Source organism: Artemia sp. Qi Xiang Cuo, chromosome 9 (assembly GCF_049724085.1).
Source record: "Artemia sp. Qi Xiang Cuo chromosome 9, ASM4972408v1, whole genome shotgun sequence".
NCBI lineage: Eukaryota > Metazoa > Arthropoda > Branchiopoda > Anostraca > Artemiidae > Artemia > Artemia sp. Qi Xiang Cuo.
In genome coordinates this window covers 69,796,545-69,815,237 of record NC_142802.1, presented here as the reverse complement: position 1 = coordinate 69,815,237, position 18,693 = coordinate 69,796,545, and the positions used below count along the sequence as shown (strand labels likewise).

The window sequence follows — 18,693 nt, the reverse complement described above, 5'->3', positions numbered from 1 at the left end:
CTCAATTGCTTTTCTCAGGTTTCTTTCAAAAAAGAATTTGATTGCAAACCGTGGTTTGTCACTGCGTTTACAACATTTAAACTGTAGTTTTTTTTGGGTTTAGGGGGGAAGGTACTTAGGTTAGGTGACGTATTTAATATACGTCACTTAAGTTTTTCTAAATTGGATTGTTAAACCATTTTCTCACCATCTGTTGCTCTATTATGTTTGATACTTAAGGAAACAGTTCATTTCCTATGTACCTACACACAGCGACAGATATATAATTTTTCACACGTTCCACCCGGTTTCAGTGAAAAGAGGAGTTGTGATTTCATTAGTTGACAGAGTTTTCTGAATTTGTTCCCAGTAATTTAATTATCTCCTTTATTCCATTTACCACTTATATGAATTGCATGACAAAAGTTTCCCTGACAAAATTGCCTTAATTTTATCCCTGAAAGTTAAATCTAGACAAATTTAAACTTTTTTCACACGTTCCACCCGGTTTCAGTGAAAGGAGGAGTTGTGATTTCATTAGTTGACAGTGTTTTCAGAATTTGTTCCCAGTAATTTATTTATCTCCTTTATTCCATTTACCACTTATATGAATTGCATGGCAAAAGTTTCCCTGACAAAATTGCCTTAATTTTATCCCTGAAAGTTAAATCTAGACAAATTAAAACTTTTTTCACACGTTCCACCCGGTTTCAGTGAAAAGAGGAGTTGTGATTTCATTAGTTGACAGTGTTTTCAGAATTTGTTCCCAGTAATTTATTTATCTCCTTTATTCCATTTACCACTTATATGAATTGCATGACAAAAGTTTCGCTGACAAAATTGCCTTAATTTCATCCCTGAAAGTTAAATCTAGACAAATTTAAACTTTTTTCACACGTTCCACCCGGTTTCAGTGAAAAGAGGAGTTGTGATTTCATTAGTTGACAGTGTTTTCAGAATTTGTTCCCAGTAATTTATTTATCTCCTTTATTCCATTTACCACTTATATGAATTGCATGACAAAAGTTTCCCTGACAAAATTGCCTTAATTTCATCCCTGAAAGTTAAATCTAGACAAATTAAAACTTTTTTCACACGTTCCACCCGGTTTCAGTGAAAAGAGGAGTTGTGATTTCATTAGTTGACAGGGTTTTCAGAATTTGTTCCCAGTAATTTATTTATCTCCTTTATTCCATTTACCACTTATATGAATTGCATGACAAAAGTTTCGCTGACAAAATTGCCTTAATTTCATCCCTGAAAGTTAAATCTAGACAAATTTAAACTTTTTTCACACGTTCCACCCGGTTTCAGTGAAAAGAGGAGTTGTGATTTCATTAGTCGACAGTGTTTTCAGAATTTGTTCCCAGTAATTTATTTATCTCCTTTATTCCATTTACCACTTATATGAATTGCATGACAAAAGTTTCCCTGACAAAATTGCCTTAATTTCATCCCTGAAAGTTAAATCTAGACAAATTTAAACTACTTTAGGTTTGTAAATTTAAATTGTGTTGTGCGCACCAAATTGCACAAAAATTACTGTATTTAAAAGACACTTTATTGTGTAATAGTTATCCGATTAAGTTCATAAACGAAATAATAGAATATAAACATATTAAACATAATAATACATTATAGGCAGTTTTTTCGAAGCTTTTGTTTCGGCTTTGGCAGAACATATTTCTATCACCCTGATCATTAAGTACAATTCGACGATGTCATGGCCATTTCTTACGTTAGAGGGTTTACACAGTGGCCTAGGGAGGAAATTGAAATAAAAACAATCTTATTCTTGCCAATATTTCAATAAATAGAGATACAGGTAATTTAAATATTGATACGATATATACAATTCTTCTTAAAAGTGGACCAATAGCTAATGAAGGTAATAAAGTGTTACAAAATCACCAGGGGACTATATTAAATGCAAGACTTAGGAGAATTGCAGCAGTATTACCAAGCAAGAAGATCGTTTCGCAACATAATAATTAATTTTATGTTCATTTTGTTTTATTTTATCCAGTCGCTTAAGTGTTCAGTGTTAAGATTTTTTTCTTGGTTTCAGATTCTATTTAATTTTTAGGCTATTTCAGTTTTTGTTTTTGTTTCTTGTCTTTGTTGTATCGCCTGTATACAACACTTTAGTTTTGTCTTTTCCTTCTACTGGCCGTAGTCCCGTTTGTTTTCTTCGATGTGAGATTTATCTCTTTCATCTTTAGTTTTAGCTTTAATTTAGATTTCTCGCTTTCTCTTTAGTCTGTAACAATAACTTTAGTTTTGTCTTTTCCTTCTACTGGCCGTAGTCCCGTTTGTTTTCTTCGACGTGAGATTTCTCTCTTTCATCTTTAGTTTTAGCTTTAATTTAGATTTCTCGCTTTCTCTTTAGTCTGTAACAATCACTTTAGTTTTGTCTTTTCCTTCTACTGGCCGTAGTCCCGTTTGTTTTCTTCAACGTGAGATTTCTCTCTTTCTCTTTATTTTGGTCATGATTGGCTAGTTCGGCTTTACATCTTTCATTCGCACAATTCATTGTTCTTCACGTTCATTTTTGACACGTTCTATCTAACTGTATAATTCATTGTTCTTTAATTTAGTTTTTGATTAGTTTGGATCCTCGTTGTCGCATGTCTTGTAACCGTTTATTTCTTTGTTCTTCACCTTCTTGGTTGGCTTGTAAATGTTCTTATGTATATTGATTCTTATTTTCATTTGTCTTCTAGCAGAAGACAATGTGAACTTATTCTGGATGTCATGAGGTCACCATTAGTTCGATACAGCCACCCTGGGTAAGATATGAATTCATCCCTAAGATTACACCTATTTACGTCGTCCTTGTGGTCATAAATGTCCCGCATATTTTTTTCTAAGGAAATATGTGTGAAATACTTCAGAAGATGACCAATTTTTATTGACAGTTCAAGTTTTTCACTGCAGTTGCTTCGGAGTTGAACTGTTAAACACTATCGGAAATCACCTCCAGTAACTAAAATTTTCCCTCCAAATGGCAAGTTTGGGTTTGCAATGGACCGCAACAACTGATCCATATTTTGTATGCCATACTTAGGTAACATCGGTGCGTCGTCAAGTAGGAAAACTTCATTTGAGCTATTTCTAAAGCTTTGTTTAAACCAGGTCTTATGCTGGAAATTGAATCTGAGGAAAGCGGAGCTTTCAATCCAAAGGTCTTGTGTGTTGTTAGTCATAATGCCAGCAAAGTTAATGCTATTCCTGTATAAGCCATACATTTTACTTTACGGTTTTTACCACACAGAATGTGATGCAAGGCTTTATAAACAAATATTTTACCGGTACCACCTGGTCCATCTATGAAAAACCCTTTTTTCCCAACATAATCAACGTGGCTATAGGTATTTATGTACCTATTGCTATTTAAATAGCATTAGCATAATATTTTATCTGTAAGAAAAACTGACGATGAATAAATAACAACTGAATTTCCACATATTTTTTTCTGAGATGCTATATTTAGGTTTTTCAGAAAGAAGAAAGGATTAATATTTTTCCAATCTAACTATTGTTTACTGTTTGCAAATGTTGGGTTAGAATAAGATTAAATTGGGATAAGGTAATATTTTTTAAGCTTTCAATCTTTATGGCAAATTCCTACTGCAATAACCCAATATGGTCTGTGAACGGGATGGAAATACATAGGTCGAAAGAAAGAATTTCTGAAGCGGTTTCTGATTTGACGACTCAAGATGTCAAGACAACCCAGCCCCCCTTCTTCTTTTTTTTACTCTAGTCTTTTATATACTACATTTCTAGAATATTTAGCCATTTAACCCTTAGTAAATTATTTTAGTAAAACTAATAAATAGCTTGTCTTCACCTATACATCAACGTAGCTTATAAGATTTTCCAGTTTTCAACGTTGCTTTACTTACAGAGCTAGCAATTCCAGTTTTTAACGACCGTTGTGTAAACTGACATCAGACCTGATGTTTAATTAAAAAGAGTTGTTTAAATACCCTTCACCTACCAGTACTAGAAGTAAATAGATTCGGAGAGTTCTTAAGCTTATCCAACATTGCAGCTGCAGCAATCCTTTTTGCAGCTTTCTTACTACTTGCACAACCTGAAAGTATATTAGACAGGCAAAAAAAAAGTAAAAAGAAATATATTAAAAAAAAATCTTCTCAAAGTACCAAGAACACTGAAAATGAAATCTGATTGTTTTGGATTAATTGAGAAGAAATTTACACAAACAGTAGGCTATATATGTTTTTAAAATGTGGAAGATTCCAGATTTTACTTTTTAATGAGAAATACGCGATTGCCTAAGATTTGATATTTCAGGCCCCCTTCTAATATAAAATTGAAGGGGTTCTTTTTCTAGGGATGATTATCATTGTCGAAGCATTTTATCTTACGATTATTAAAATTTAGTTTTAAAAGTAAGAGCTGAAGGGGGAGTAGTACCCCTTCTCCATATTTAACAAAGCCTTGGATCAAACAGTTCAGAGTAACAAACTGTAAGTTAAGACCCTTGTCAATAGAGAAAGAAACTTAAAAAAAAAGAAGCAAAGTTTTAATTAATATACGTGCAACATCCACATTTTGTACTTCATTTTGACTCTAAATGCGTACAGTATATTAATTTTAAAGTATATGATTATAAGTGATTATCACATGAACATTAGCATAATTTCATAATAGAAATCAAATACCCCAAAAGCAGAGAGCGATCTTGATGGAAATTTTGAAAGCATGGCACCGCACAGGTTTTTTTTATTTATCTCCTTTATTCTATTTACCACTTATATGAATTGCATGACAAAAGTTTCCCTGACAAAATTGCCTTAATTTCATCCCTGAAAGTTAAATCTAGACAAATTTAAACTACTTTACGTTTGTAAATTTAAATTGTGTTGTGCGCACCAAATTGCACAAAAATGGTGGACTTGTGTTTGTAACAAGTCAATGGATTTTCCTTGTTGTCAAACAGTTCGTGGTAACGAACTGTAAGTAAGGAGCGACCCGGCTCAATAGTAACCTCTAATAGAAACTCTAAAAAACAGAATTTTGATACCAATAGATACATTAAAAGAATTGAATTTTTATGCTGATTTCAAATATATAAATTTCATCAAGTTTAGTCCTGCCCATCAAAAGTTATGCGCCTGAGAAAATTTGCCTAATTTTCGGAAAAAGGGAGAAAACGCCCCCTAAAAGTGATAAAACCTTAATAAAAATCACACTATCAGATTCAGCATATCAGAGAACCCTACTGTAGAGGTTTCAAGGTCCTATCTGCAAAAATGTGGAATTTTGTATTTTTTGCCAGAAGAAAGATCACGGAGGCGTGTTTATTTATTTATTTTTTTCCCCCAGAGGTGATCGTATCGAACCAGGGGGGCCAAGGATACCGCAGGAGGGCTCATTGAAACGGAAATGAAAAGTTCTAGTGCCCTTTTTAAGTGACCAAAAAAATAGAGGGCAACTAGGCCCCCCACGCTAATTTTTTCCACAGTCACCCAATTAAAATTTTTAGATAGCCATTCTGTTCAGCATGGTCGAAAAATATAATAACTATATCTTTGAGGATGACTTAATCCCCCACAGTCCCCGGGGGAAGGTCTGCAAGTTATGAAGTTTGCCCAATGTTTACATATAGTATTGGTTATTGGGAAGCATAAAGGCGTTTTCAGAGGGGATTTTTGCTGGTAGTGGGGAGGGGGAGAGGGGGGTGGGGTCAGGGGTACGTGGGGGATCTTTCCATGAAGTAAGTTTTCTTGGGGAAGGGACATTACTATGAAAGGGGCGCCGGATTTCCCAGCATTATTTTAAAAAACGATCAGAAATAGAATAAAAGAAACAAGTTTTTCAACTGAAAGTAAGGAGCAACATCAAAACTTAAAACGAACAGAAATTATTACGCATATGATTGGGTGCGCCCCTTAGTCAATACCTCACTCTTTACGCTGAAGTTTTTTCAGTACTTTCATAAGAGCTATTTATTCTAATTAACGGCCTTTGTGATTAAGTGGTCATTTTTAAAGAATTGGAACAAAATTCGAACTTTAGCGTAAAGAGTAAGGTATTGGCACGAGGGTGAACCCCCTAATATGCGTATTAAAAATATATGATTATATAGAAGTTCGTTACGGAAGTTGATTTGTAAGTTACGTATATTTATTAGTAATAAAAATGTTCGTAAATAAAATTAAAGAACTTTCGAGAAAGCCATTTAACCAAAAAAAAGTAAAATTAATACGCACATTTCGTTTTAATTATTTATGTACGGTGAGCCAAATATCAAAACCTGTATTATTTCAAAAACATTTAGGAATTAAGTAAAATAAAGCAAGTTTTTTAACTGAAAGTAAGGAGCAGCATTAAAACATAAAACGAACTGAAATTATTCTGTATATGAAAGAGGCTGCTCCCTCCTCAACGCCTCGCTCTTTGTGCTAAAGTTTGACTCTGTCTCACAACTTTATTTTTTAAAACAATAAAAAACACTTGCTTAAAGAGCGAGGCGTTGAGTAGGGGAGATCCCCTTTCATATACGGAAAAATTTTCTGTTCGTTTTAAGTTTTAATGTTGCTCCTTACTTTCAGTTAAAAAAACTTGTTTTTTTTATTATTTAATTCAAGCCAAGAGGCTGTAAGCTTCCTTATAAGGGTTCCAGACAAGATGGTTCTAATGGTGTACTTTGTAGTTCAATGTAATTGTAGTTTGAATTAAATAAAAAAAAGTTTTTTAACAAAATCTAAGGAGCGAAATTAAAACTTAAATAAAACCGATATTGTTCGACATATGAAGGGGGTTGACCGCTTCTCAGCCCTCATTCTTTATACTAAAGTTCTTTAGAGTTTTTGAAAGCAGCTTCTCATTATTCCCATTAAACGAACATATGGTTCCAGAAGTCGTTCTTAAGGAATTGGGACACTTTAGCGCAAAGAGCGTGGTGTTGAGGAAGAGGCAACCCCCTACATATACGGAATAATTTATGTTCGTTTTAAGGTATAATTTCGCTCTTTACTTTCTGTTAAATTTTTTTATTATTCAATTTCTGAACGTTTTAAATTAATGCAGGTATTTGAAATTAGCTAACCGTATATAAATAATTAAAACGAAATGTGCATATTAATTTTACTTTTTTTTTGGCTTAATGGCTTTCTCGAAATTTGTATCGTATGAATTTGACAAAAAAGGGCGGGAGAGGGTGCCTAGTTGCCCTCCAATTTTTTGGGTTCCTTAAAGAGGACACTAGAACGTTTAATTTTATTTACGAATGTTTTTATTAGTAATAAACGTACGTAACTTACGAATTTTCTCCCAATTCCTTAAGAACGACTTCTGAAACATTATGTTCGTTTAATTCGAACAATGAGAAGCTTTTATCATTATAATGCTGAATCAGCATTATAAGCCCATTTTTTTTATATATTTATTGACATCAAAATTCTGTTTTTTTAAAGTTTCGATTATTATTGAGCCGTATCGGTTGTTTTTTATTGTGTTTTTTATTACGTATAAATTATTACGTATATAACGGGGTTACCATCCCCTCCCTAGTCAATACTTCGCTCTTTACGCTAAAGTTCGAATTTTGTTCGAATCACAAACCCTTAAATCACAAAGGCCGTTTAATTAGAATAGACAGATCTTTTAAAAGTACAAAAAAAAATTTAGCGTAAAGAGCAAGGTATAGACGAGGGGGCGACCCCCCTCATATACGGAATAATTTCTGTTCGTCTTAAGTTTTAATGTTGCTCCTTACTTTAAGTTGAAAAAAACTTTTTTTTATTTAATTTCTGATCGTTTTTTAAATAATGCTGGGAAATCCGGTGCCCCCTTCATAGAAATGTTCTTTCCCCTTATACAACATCCTCTATGGAAAGATTCTCCCATGTAACCCCCTCCTCCGATCCCCCCCCCCCCACACCAGAAAAAATCTATCCTGAAAACGTCTGTATACTTCCCAATAACCAATGCTATATGTAAACAATGGGCAAAGTTCATAATTTGCAGCCGTTCCCCCAGGAACTCTGGGGGATTAAGTCATCCTCAAAGACATATTTATTAAACTTTCGACTATGCTGAACAAAATGGCTATCTCAAAGTTTTTATTGGGTGACTTCGGGAAAAAATGAGCGTGGGAGGGGGCCAAGCTGCCCTCCAATTTTTTTTTCACTTTTAAAGGGCACTAGAACTTTTAATTTTAGTTTGAATGAGCCCTCTCACGATATTCTAGGACTATTGGACCGATACTATCACCCCTGGGAAAAAAAGAAACAAATGTAAACACGCATCCGTGATCTTTCTTCTGGCAAAAAAAAAAAAAAATACAAAATTCCACATTTTTGCAGATAGGAGCTTGAAACATCTACAGTAGGGTTTTCTGTTAAGCTGAATCCATTGGTTTTATTTTTATTAAGACTCTCTCACTTTTAGGGGGTGTTTCCCCCTTGTTCGAAAATAAGGCAACTTTTTGCAGGCTCGTAACTTTTGATCGATAAGACTAAACTTGATGAAACTTATATATTTGAAATTAGCTTAAAAATTAAATTCTTTTGATGCATCTGCTGGTATCAAAATTCTGTTTTTTAGAGTTTCGGTTACTATTGAGCCGAGTCAATCCTTACTTACAATTCGCTACCACAAACTTTTTGATTATGGGTTGTTTCTCTTTTCTTAGTATTGGACGTGATCATCTCTTACTAGGTTGCTAGCTACTGCTGAAACCCGATTTGCTATAAATTCTGAAAAAGCACATTTAAAACCGTATTTAGATTAAAATAATTTAAATAAGGAATATATGAGTAGTAATTTCGACAAGGCGGTTCTATTGGTGTGCTTTGCGCTTTGATCTGACACCATTTTTAGGAGTTTTTAGCTATTATTTTTGTTACTTTGGGACGTGTTTGTCCCTTACTAGAATTTTTTCCTTGCTTTTTCCCATAAAATGCGGTGCATGCAACATTTCTTTAGCGATGCAATAGCTTGGAGATTGGTTCTGTAGGTCTTGTGAAGGAATCGTGGACCTTAACCTTGATAATTTGTATTTTTATTAGACAGCTTTTTTAGGTTGTTTAAGGCTATTTTTTGGATACTATGGTCCCCTTTGACTTTTCCTAGGTTTCAGATATCGCTGCAACCAAGAAAGTATCGATCTAAATAGTTATTTAGTTATTACATGCTGTGGTTTGTTCTTTACTAGGTTTCAGTGTCTCTACAACCATGATGCCAGTGAGACTAAAATATTCCTAATTCATAATGAACTATACTGGTCCTTAATATAAAATTACTATGGGCAGGAGTTCCTTCTTTACTATAAGTTCTTCTCTGGAATAGCAAGAAACGAACCTAAGAAAATGAGGCAGCTGAGTCCAATATATGCAATGGTTTTACCTTTTAATGATCGTTTTTTAATCTAATTCTTTACAATAAAATTACAAACAGGAGAAAGCCTATGTCTTTTTTTTTTGGATTAGTAAGAGACAAACCTCAGAATGAGGCAACTATACCAATGAAACTTACACAATTCACATTTATAATTAATCGATCCTTTATGTAACAAAATTCTATTTTAGAAATAATATGTTTTAATTACACAAGGTTCTTAGCCCCATTAATTTCCTTTAAAATGAGACATTGAACAACTCTCTACGATGTTCCAGTGTCAAGCCATCTGTGGAAAAGAAAAAAAGAAGAAAAAAAGATGCCGTTTAGGCAGAATCTTGTAGTAGCTGCCACTTTTCTTGATTTTCAAACTAATATATTTCCCTTGCTGTTCAAGCCAAGGGACAGAAAGTTTTCTATACAGGGGTTTCGGACAAGGTGGCTCTGATGGTGTACTTTTGCTTTGATTTGACTCTATTTCTAGGAGTTATGGGTTATTATATTTCTTAACATTGGACGTGATCGTCTCTTACTAGGTTGCTAGCTACCGCTGCAACCCGAATAATTACGTGTTTCTTATATTATTATCTTGTCAAAAGATAAGCGTTTCTAAATATTGCATTTTTTATTACGTCATATATGGTTATAACCTATACGATTATGACGTCATTCAACAAGCTTGTACACGAAAATGCAGTTCTTTGTCAAAATTGATTCTATTTTAGAAACTATTGTATTCTTAATTACAAAAAACACTTGATGTAGCAATTTTATTTAAAATGAGCCATTATACAGCTCTCTATGATTTTTCTGTGCCCTGCTAACTGCGGAGAAGGAAAAAAATATACCTTCGATGCAGTATATCCTGGCTGCAGCCACTTTTTTTGATTTTCAAGCCAATATATATTCCCTTGTTTTTCAAGCCATGGGGCGGTAAGTTTCCTATATAGGGGTTTCGGACAAGACGATTCAAATAGTGTACTTCTCGTTCTGATCTGACTCTTATCTTTAGGAGTTATGGGTTATTATATTTCTTAGTATTGGACGTGTTCGTCTTTTACTAGGTTGCTAGCTGCTGCTGCAACCCGGATAGCAGGGGCACCAAAAACAGGTTGTCCAACAGTTCCCCTGTAATGTTCTCTGAATGTGTAAAATTGTGAAAAATTGTGAAATTCCCCAAGAATTTCCTCCTTACTGAAAATTCTCCCCTAGGAGAACCTCCCCCCCCATAGAAAAAATATTTGAAATCTTCGTATTATTCCCAGTAACAAAAACTATCTATAAACAATGGACAAATTTCAAAACTTGAAGCCTTTTCCATAGGGGACCGTGGGGGGTCATATTTCAATTATGATGAACCAAATGACCATCTAAAAATTAAATTCGGATTTCTTATGAGAAAAAAGACACGGGAAGGAGTCCAATTGTTCTCCATTATGACTGGTCACTTAAAAGGGCACTTACATTTTAATTTTTTTTTTTTTTGGGGGGGGGGGCGGGACGACCTCACTCCCAACCTTCTAGGACATTTGGTTAGCCAAAATCATCCCTGGAAAAAAAAACACATCTATGATCTTTCTTTGGCAAAAAATAATCTAAAGATTAAATTCGGATTTCTTATGAGAAAAAAGACACGGGAAGGAGTCCAATTGTTCTCCATTATGACTGGTCACTTAAAAGGGCACTTACATTTTAATTTTTTTTTTTGGGGGGGGGCCGGGACGACCTCACTCCCAACCTTCTAGGACCTTTGGTTAGCCAAAATCATCCCTTAAAAAAAAACACATCTATGATCTTTCTTTGGCAAAAAATAAACCATTCCAAATATTTGTAGATGAAAGCTTACAACCACTTATAATTTTTGTTTGAAAGAGCCCTCTCTTAATCTTCTAGGACCTTTGGTTCGATACGCTAAATCCTGGAAAAACTTTAGAATCACTCTCCTGCAAAATTAAAGAAACATTATTAATGCTCTGTTTTCTGGGGCACGACAAGGTAATATTCGTACTTCTTTTTAAAAAGAAGATGATCAAAATACCTGAAGTAGAAAGATCTTCACCAATTTTGCATGTCACTGTCCACTCTATTTCAGGATTGTTTTTGACACACACATATTCCGGTTTAGGGAAACCATTGCTCTTCATATGGTTATCAAGCCAGTTTATCGCTTGTCTTGTTCCTATACAAAAAAAAAGAAAAAACAAATGATACTTAATGGCAGAGAAAATTTTTTGGGAACTTCCAAGATGGATGTTAAGAAATCATTATCATTGTGCATTAAGTTTATTCCTGAGTCATAGTTGGACTCTAAATATAAGCAATCTAAAAGACAACCACTATGGTCTGTACCTTGCTACAAAAATATGCAATCCAGCATCCCGAAATCATTTCAACGAGGTTGCCTTGTGATAGACAGAGCCAAGTTGCTCGAGCCAGACTGAACTAAAAAACATGACAAATCATTAGTAGAATGCTTCGTCTGGATTTGCTCGGTGCCATAGCAATTCCCATGTTATTTGCTTGGTATATGTTCCTTCCATTGTTATTCTATGGGACCTCTACACGTTATTAAACACGTTATGAAACTAAGTGATATTTGCTTAAGCTCCGTTGGTACCATTCCAAACGAGTGGGGATTCCCCTCCTGTTCCTAAACATTGCAAAAAAGATAGCAGGGTGAACGGGAACTCCCCAAAAAAATTTGTTTCAACTCCAAGTTTTTCAACCGGACTGGTTTTTTCGAGCTGACACCTGTTTTTTAGGCAGCCAATCAGAGAACTGCTTAACAATTCGTCATTGAAACTCCGTATAAAATGTTCATGCACTACAATTTAATTTCCATTATGTTTTAACATATCGTACATAGTACACTGATTATTATTATTAACTTTGGAACAATGGATGTTTCTTTTTTCAATATGAGTACAGTTTCATTCTTTATTTAAAAAAAAATCGTTTTACCAGTAAATTCAAATTTCAGGGGGACTTAACCCCCCTCCCCCCACCCCAGACAAAAAAAAACCATACAGTAGTATACTTGTTAGAAAATGCAAAGTATGCTTTTTTCCTCTATGTAAACAAAAACCATCCCCACCCTGCTCTGTAGAAAAATTAACTCAGTTAAAAAATGTATATTTTTACAGTTATAGAAAATCTTTCTACGATATAAATATAAGCTTCTGTGTTAAAAGAAAAGGTCACTTTTGAAGAACAGGCTTCGCACGCTCATTTTATCACAGAGATTAAAACTATCTGTGTTTATAATTATTGAAAAGGATCCTTTTTTGGAACCCAACTTCAAAACGCGTCGTATTTGAAAACAAAAGCTTGGTGATTAGGACGGGGGCTTTTTATAATTCTAGTCAAGAATTCAGAATTGATAGGGGGCAAGATGGAACGATGCCACATTCTATGTGATTTTTTCTTTACTTGGTGGCCATTCAAAAAGCGATGATTTCTGTTAAATAAATAATTCTTATACATTTTAAAATAGCTTTACGGAGTTTGAGAGAGACTCTCTTCTGTAAAAAAAAGGGAATTGTTTTTTCCATGCTAAATTTTGCCTTCTTTTTAAGGAAGAGGATTCCTACAATTACTCTTCCCTGGAAAAGAGAGCTAAGACTAACGGCGTTGCTCCAATATAACAAGTGGAGATAGGCGGTCCATTGGGGGCCACTCATATCTATTCCAGACCGGCGTTGCCTGCCCAAAACCCACCAGTGCCAACTCCTATGCAGCCAGGTAGAAAGCTGAAAAGAGAATGGATGGTTGCTCACATGATTGGGAATCGCCCTGGCTCATCTGTAAGAGCCAGTGACATTGCCATCGAATCTACGCAGGACACGTAAGGCATTCAACACCAATCTGAATTTGGTTATGCGAGTCTTTTCACCTGTAGCTTCTACCTATATCTATCCAACTTTTTTTGTTTTTTTTAAGTTTTTTCTTTTCGCCATTTTTCAACACCGTAAAAGTGTATGCCAGAGATATTACAATGTTAATCCCCAGCCCCCAGCCATTGTTTTAAATATCTCTGCTCCCCTCAGAGATAGCTGAATATATTGCATTTTTTTATTAGCAAAGAAAGCACTCTTTCGCATCTTTCTGAACTTTCTGTGGGAGGGGGGGGGTGGAGGCAAGTATTTAGTTTAAATAATTCTAGGAGGAATTGAGTTTTGAGGATGGGGTGAAAAAAAAATGAATATGTTTTTTTTAACTTTATAAAATAATCGCTATTTAACATGGAAAATAAAACCGTTTTTTCTATAGGTTAATGAATTAGCCTTTTTGCCATTTTCAACATTTTAAAAGTGTACGTCAGAGATGTTAAAATGTTAATCCCCCTGCCCCCCGACCATTGTTTTAAATTTCTCTGCTCCCCTCAGAGATAGCTGAATATAATGCATTTTTTTATTAGCAAAGAAAATACTCTTTCGCGTCTTTCTGAACTTTCTGGGGGAGGGGGGGGCGGAGACAAGTACTTAGTTGAAATAATTCTAAGAGGAATTGAGTTTTGAGGATGGGGTGAAAAAATGAACATGTTTTTTTTTTAACTTTATAAAATAATCGCTATTTCACATAGAAAATAGAACCTTTTTTTCTATAGGTTAATGATTTAGCCTTTTCGCCATTTTTTTCAACACTGTAAAGTGTGTGTGCGTGTGTGTGTGTGTGTGTGTGTGTGTGTGTGTAGTGTGTGCGCATGTGTGAGTGTGTGCGCATGTGTGTGTGTGTGTGTGTGCATGTGTGTGTGTGTGTGTGAGTGTGTGCACAAGTGTGTACGCATGTGTGAGTGTGTGCGCAAGTGTGTGTGTGTGTGTGAGCGGTGCATGTGCCACGTCTATTTTATAATTCATTGAGATAGTGCAAATTCAATATCGATATAATGATTGAATGGCATATATTTCCATATCATTATTTCCTATGTTTGATCCAAGGGCTGTAAATTTTTCAATATACATATCAACAGAATTGTATTTGAGTGCTGGTTCTGAATATTTTTAAATTATTTCGTTTAGCTTAATCCATCGAATGATATGAGAAAATTAATAATCTTTTAAGTAGAAATTCTGACGTCCTATAATTTGTTTCCGCGGCGCATTTCTATCTGACTTCAGCGCGTTTCTATCTGACTACTTATAGGCTAATACAATATAGGCTAAGGGGTTAGAAACATAATTTCAAACTGTAAGAATATTTCAGCACGTGTGCGCATGTATGTGTCTGTGGGTGTGTTTGTGTGTGTGTGTGTGTGTGTGTGTCTGCGTTTTCGTGTGTGTGTGTTCGTGAGTGTGTGTGTGTGAGTGTGTGTGTATTTGTGTGTGTGTGTGCATGTGTATGTGTGTGTGCATGTGTGTGTGAACGTGTGTGTGTGTGTGAACGTGTGTGTGTGTGTGAGTGTGCGTGTGTGTGTGTGTGCATGTGTGTGTGTGTGTGTGTGTGAGCGGTGCATGCGCCGCTTATTTTTCTGTCTACCTGTTAATTCATGGAGATAGTATAATGAATATTGCAAATTCAATAACAGCGTAATGATTTTCACTATTTTATTGTGTGTTTGCTTGATAAATTCAAATCCAATTAAGAAAAAAAAATTTATAAAAAAAAGTGTGCCATAATTGTGATAAAACTTGTCAAAGAAACAAAACTTCATCCATTCATTTTCTAGTTTCAGGAGGAAGCTATGAAAACCTTTGCATTACCTGGCCCTAGGTATCAAGGATAAGTTTCCCCTCTTACCAGATGATGTTAGTGAAGGTCTGGCATTTAATATCCCCTTGCATTTTAAATTTAGAGGTGTAGAAATTGACAGCCTTATGGAAATTGTTAAACCTAATGTCCCCGGGGATATTTTTGACTATAGTTCTATAATTAATGAATTGGGTCCTGCGCCGGATGATATTAGTGAACTTATGGCATTTTAGATCCCCCTGGATTTTCAATTTAGAGCTGTAGAAATGGACAGTCTTATGCAAATTGTTGAAACTAATGTTCTCGGGGATATTTTTAACTAAGGTTTTGTAATTATTGAATTGGATCCAGTACGCATGGTTGTAGGACATGAAAATAGTGTCATATCCTCTGAACTATGTGAATTTTATTTGTTAGAGTCTGCTCTAGGTCGCTTACAAACACATAGGTTAGATTTTAATCCCCCCGAAGAAAACGTGATTGACAGGAGCATAATTTTAACAGACCCAGTAAATGTTCTCCATAGATACATCGACCGAATTCGAGTCCTTATAAAGATTCAGATTCAGAAACAGGGTGGTCAAGGAGGGATTAAAGCATCAGTTAATCAAAAAGTTTATTTACAAAAGGGAATTTCTGGGGAAATTTTTTATTTTCTTTTTTCAACTGGCAACCAAACTTTTTACCCTGGTCTATATAAATTTGAGAGTAACTTTTTCAACTGGGTAAATAAATTAATTTCTACTTTGGACACGTTTAACGAGAGGGGAAGCAGGTCCACCATTTTATACATTGAACACATGGATCTGAATCTCAGTAGATTTAAAAAAACTTCATTATTAGGGGAGGGCGGGGTAGTCGACGAGTAAAATGCCACCCAGATTTGTCGGCTACAGGAGGAGTTCAAGGTTTCGAATTTGACACGGGGCTGCAATGCTTTAAATATGCATTTTTAGCAGCAGCCCATAAAACATAAAAAAAAGATTCATCAATGAAAAATCTCGACATACTTGCTCGTAACGGTAGAGTAAATTTTCCTACACTACATTTTTACAATTTAGAGGGGAGGTACCCGGTGTCGTTTAACGAGATAGCCGTATTTGAAAAAGTAAATTAAAACCTTGGGTTGGGGGTGGCTTTTCTCATGTATGACACAGACTTTGTAGATGGGGGAAAGAAACCAAATAGAAAAAGTGTTTTGTGTTCAGTTACGACATCCATGGTGGAAAATTATAATAATTGGTTTTTGGTTATATACGAGCCTCCCAAAGATACAAATTTCCACGGTAATTTTTTCTCCATTAAGGCAAAAAGTCGACTCTTATCCCAAGGTAAAAAATAAGGGGAACGTCTCTATTGTTCCATGTGTCTTTCCCCATTTAAAATTGAAAGAAAATTCTCGGATCACATGAGGCATTGCAAAATTCATGGTAATCAAAGAATTGAAATGCCGGCAGAAGGCAAAGATACTTTACAATTTAAAATTTTCCAATATTCCCTTCTGCAAGCTCATTAAATATCTTTGGACTGTGAATCAAGACTGGTGGAAGTATCAGACCAATCAACACGAAAGATAGTCAAGGAACACAAACTAGTAGCTTGTTCCTATGCGCACGCCCGTCATAATTTCAATAATAAAATGTAGTTGGTAGAGTTTTTTTTACTATGGATGAGGTGGGTAGTATATAAAATTTATTGGTGTCTTTAAAAAAACAACAAACGCCGCAATTTCACGATTGCGTCACACCAATTACCCAATGTCATTATCAGATAAGGAGCAACTGGCACTAGAAAAGGTGACAATTTTTTGGGTTTTTAGGGGTGTTCTTGCCCCAAAGACGCTGTTCAGGATCATAATCACCTTATTGATCCCAATTCAAATGTAATAAGTAAATTTCGGGGGTGGGCTGACAATTCACGTATTTTAAAATTTTAACATCAACTCTTTATTCCGTTTTTAATTCATAACTCTCACTATAATATAAATTAAGTACAATCAGCAGTGTCCCATTTTCAAAGAAATAGAATAGTGGATGATACTTTGGTCATAGATAGCTTTCCCTACGCAATTAGTCCTAAATCATCGGAAAATTGCTTTTTTCGGAATTCATGTGGAATTTCACTCAAGACGACATTAAGTATACGAACGAAATATATGTTTTAGACTTTAATAGTATTTTCCCCCAAATCATTAAGTAAATTTATACAAGTGCGGAAAAACTATGAAAGCTGCAACACTTTGCTCCTTCTCAAGTAACAATTCACAAGTTATATAGATGATTTGTTGACAGTCACGGACATCCATCCTTATCACTATCTTTGTTCCATATTGAGATTTGCCAAGAAACTTATTTTTTTCATTTAATGGTTTTACGATACTCTACACGATCGTAGTTGCATCCCCGAGGATTACAATTTTGCTTAGAAAGTTTGGGCCGAGGGAGGGTGTAATAATGGCTTTGACTACTGCAAGCTGTATTTGTCGAGTGATGTGTTAACTTTGTTAGACATTATGTGTAAAAATACGGACAAAATCTATGGGGAATTTAATCTTGATTTGGGCTATTATATTTCATCTCCTCATCTAGTGATGGATCTCATCCTAAAAATTAGCGGGAAAAAAATCGGGCTAATCACAGAAATTGATCAGCACCTGTTCATCGAAAGGTCAATGAGGGGTGGATACGTTTTTCTCGCAGATCGTATCTTGGAAAATGATCCAACTGGAAAGAAGATGGGGACAAAATCGGATGCAGTTTTCCTTGATATGAATTCTCTCTACCCCTCAGTCATATCCCATTGTGCGCTACCTTACGATGACTATAAATGGCTCAATTACCCTTAAGCTCCCCATTGTCCCCAATATTGAGTGTTGAGAATAATGGACCGGTTGGATGGTTTTTTGAAATTGAGGGGGAGATACCAGTTGAGCTTCATGATTCAGTAAGGGATTTTGTTTTCCCGTTCATCAATAGAACTGTGACTAGAGACTCTTTGAGCCCCCGCAATAGGCTTTTAGTCGAGGTGGACGGATTGCATTGGTAACCTTCAAAGCAAAAACTTATTGCTGACCTTCTGCCGAAAAAAAATATTGTTAAACATCATGTGGCCTTAAAATGGATGTGCAACAGCGGTTTCAACATCACAAAAGTTCACAGAACGCTCCAGTTTAGTCAAAAACCATATCTCAAAATGTTTGTTGAGACTTCTGTCAACAAACGTTAGGCAACCCAGACGACAGCCGAAAAAGAAATTTATACACTCATTTTGAAATCAGCTTTTGGAAAAATGTGTGAGAGTGTTCGTAATAGAAATCGTTGTGACGTTGTAACCGATCCAAAACAATATGCTTGAATTATTGCCGATCCAAATTACACTTTCTTCACGATCATTGGCCCGGAAATGGTACTATTGAATAGAAAAAAAGAAACATTGTCTTAAATAAAAATATTGCTGAAGGCATTACTATCTTGGGGATCTCTAAGCAGCTGATGTTTGAGTTCCACTACAAAGTGGCTAGGGTACTATGGCTGGAGGAGAGGCAAGAAGAGGTCTGTTATGGGGACACAGATTCTCTATTGTTAAAAGCAAAAACACCAAACATAATGGATGATTGGGCGCAAGATGAAATTATCAGCTCATAGATGCAATGCA

At 35.2% G+C, this 18,693-nt stretch overlaps 1 protein-coding gene across 1 annotated transcript in view; it reads right to left on the bottom strand.

The window, feature by feature from the left end:
* The window catches only part of LOC148948981 (uncharacterized), a 121,596-nt gene that overhangs the window by 26,788 nt on the left and 76,115 nt on the right, over positions 1 to 18,693 (bottom strand). Inside the window, exons 6-7 of the mRNA XM_089094160.1 lie at positions 11,390 to 11,530; positions 3,983 to 4,078 (exon numbers count right to left, since the gene is read on the bottom strand). Of these exons, the coding sequence (XP_088950286.1) occupies positions 3,983 to 4,078; positions 11,390 to 11,530 (237 nt within the window). The remainder of the gene's footprint in view (positions 1 to 3,982; positions 4,079 to 11,389; positions 11,531 to 18,693) is intronic.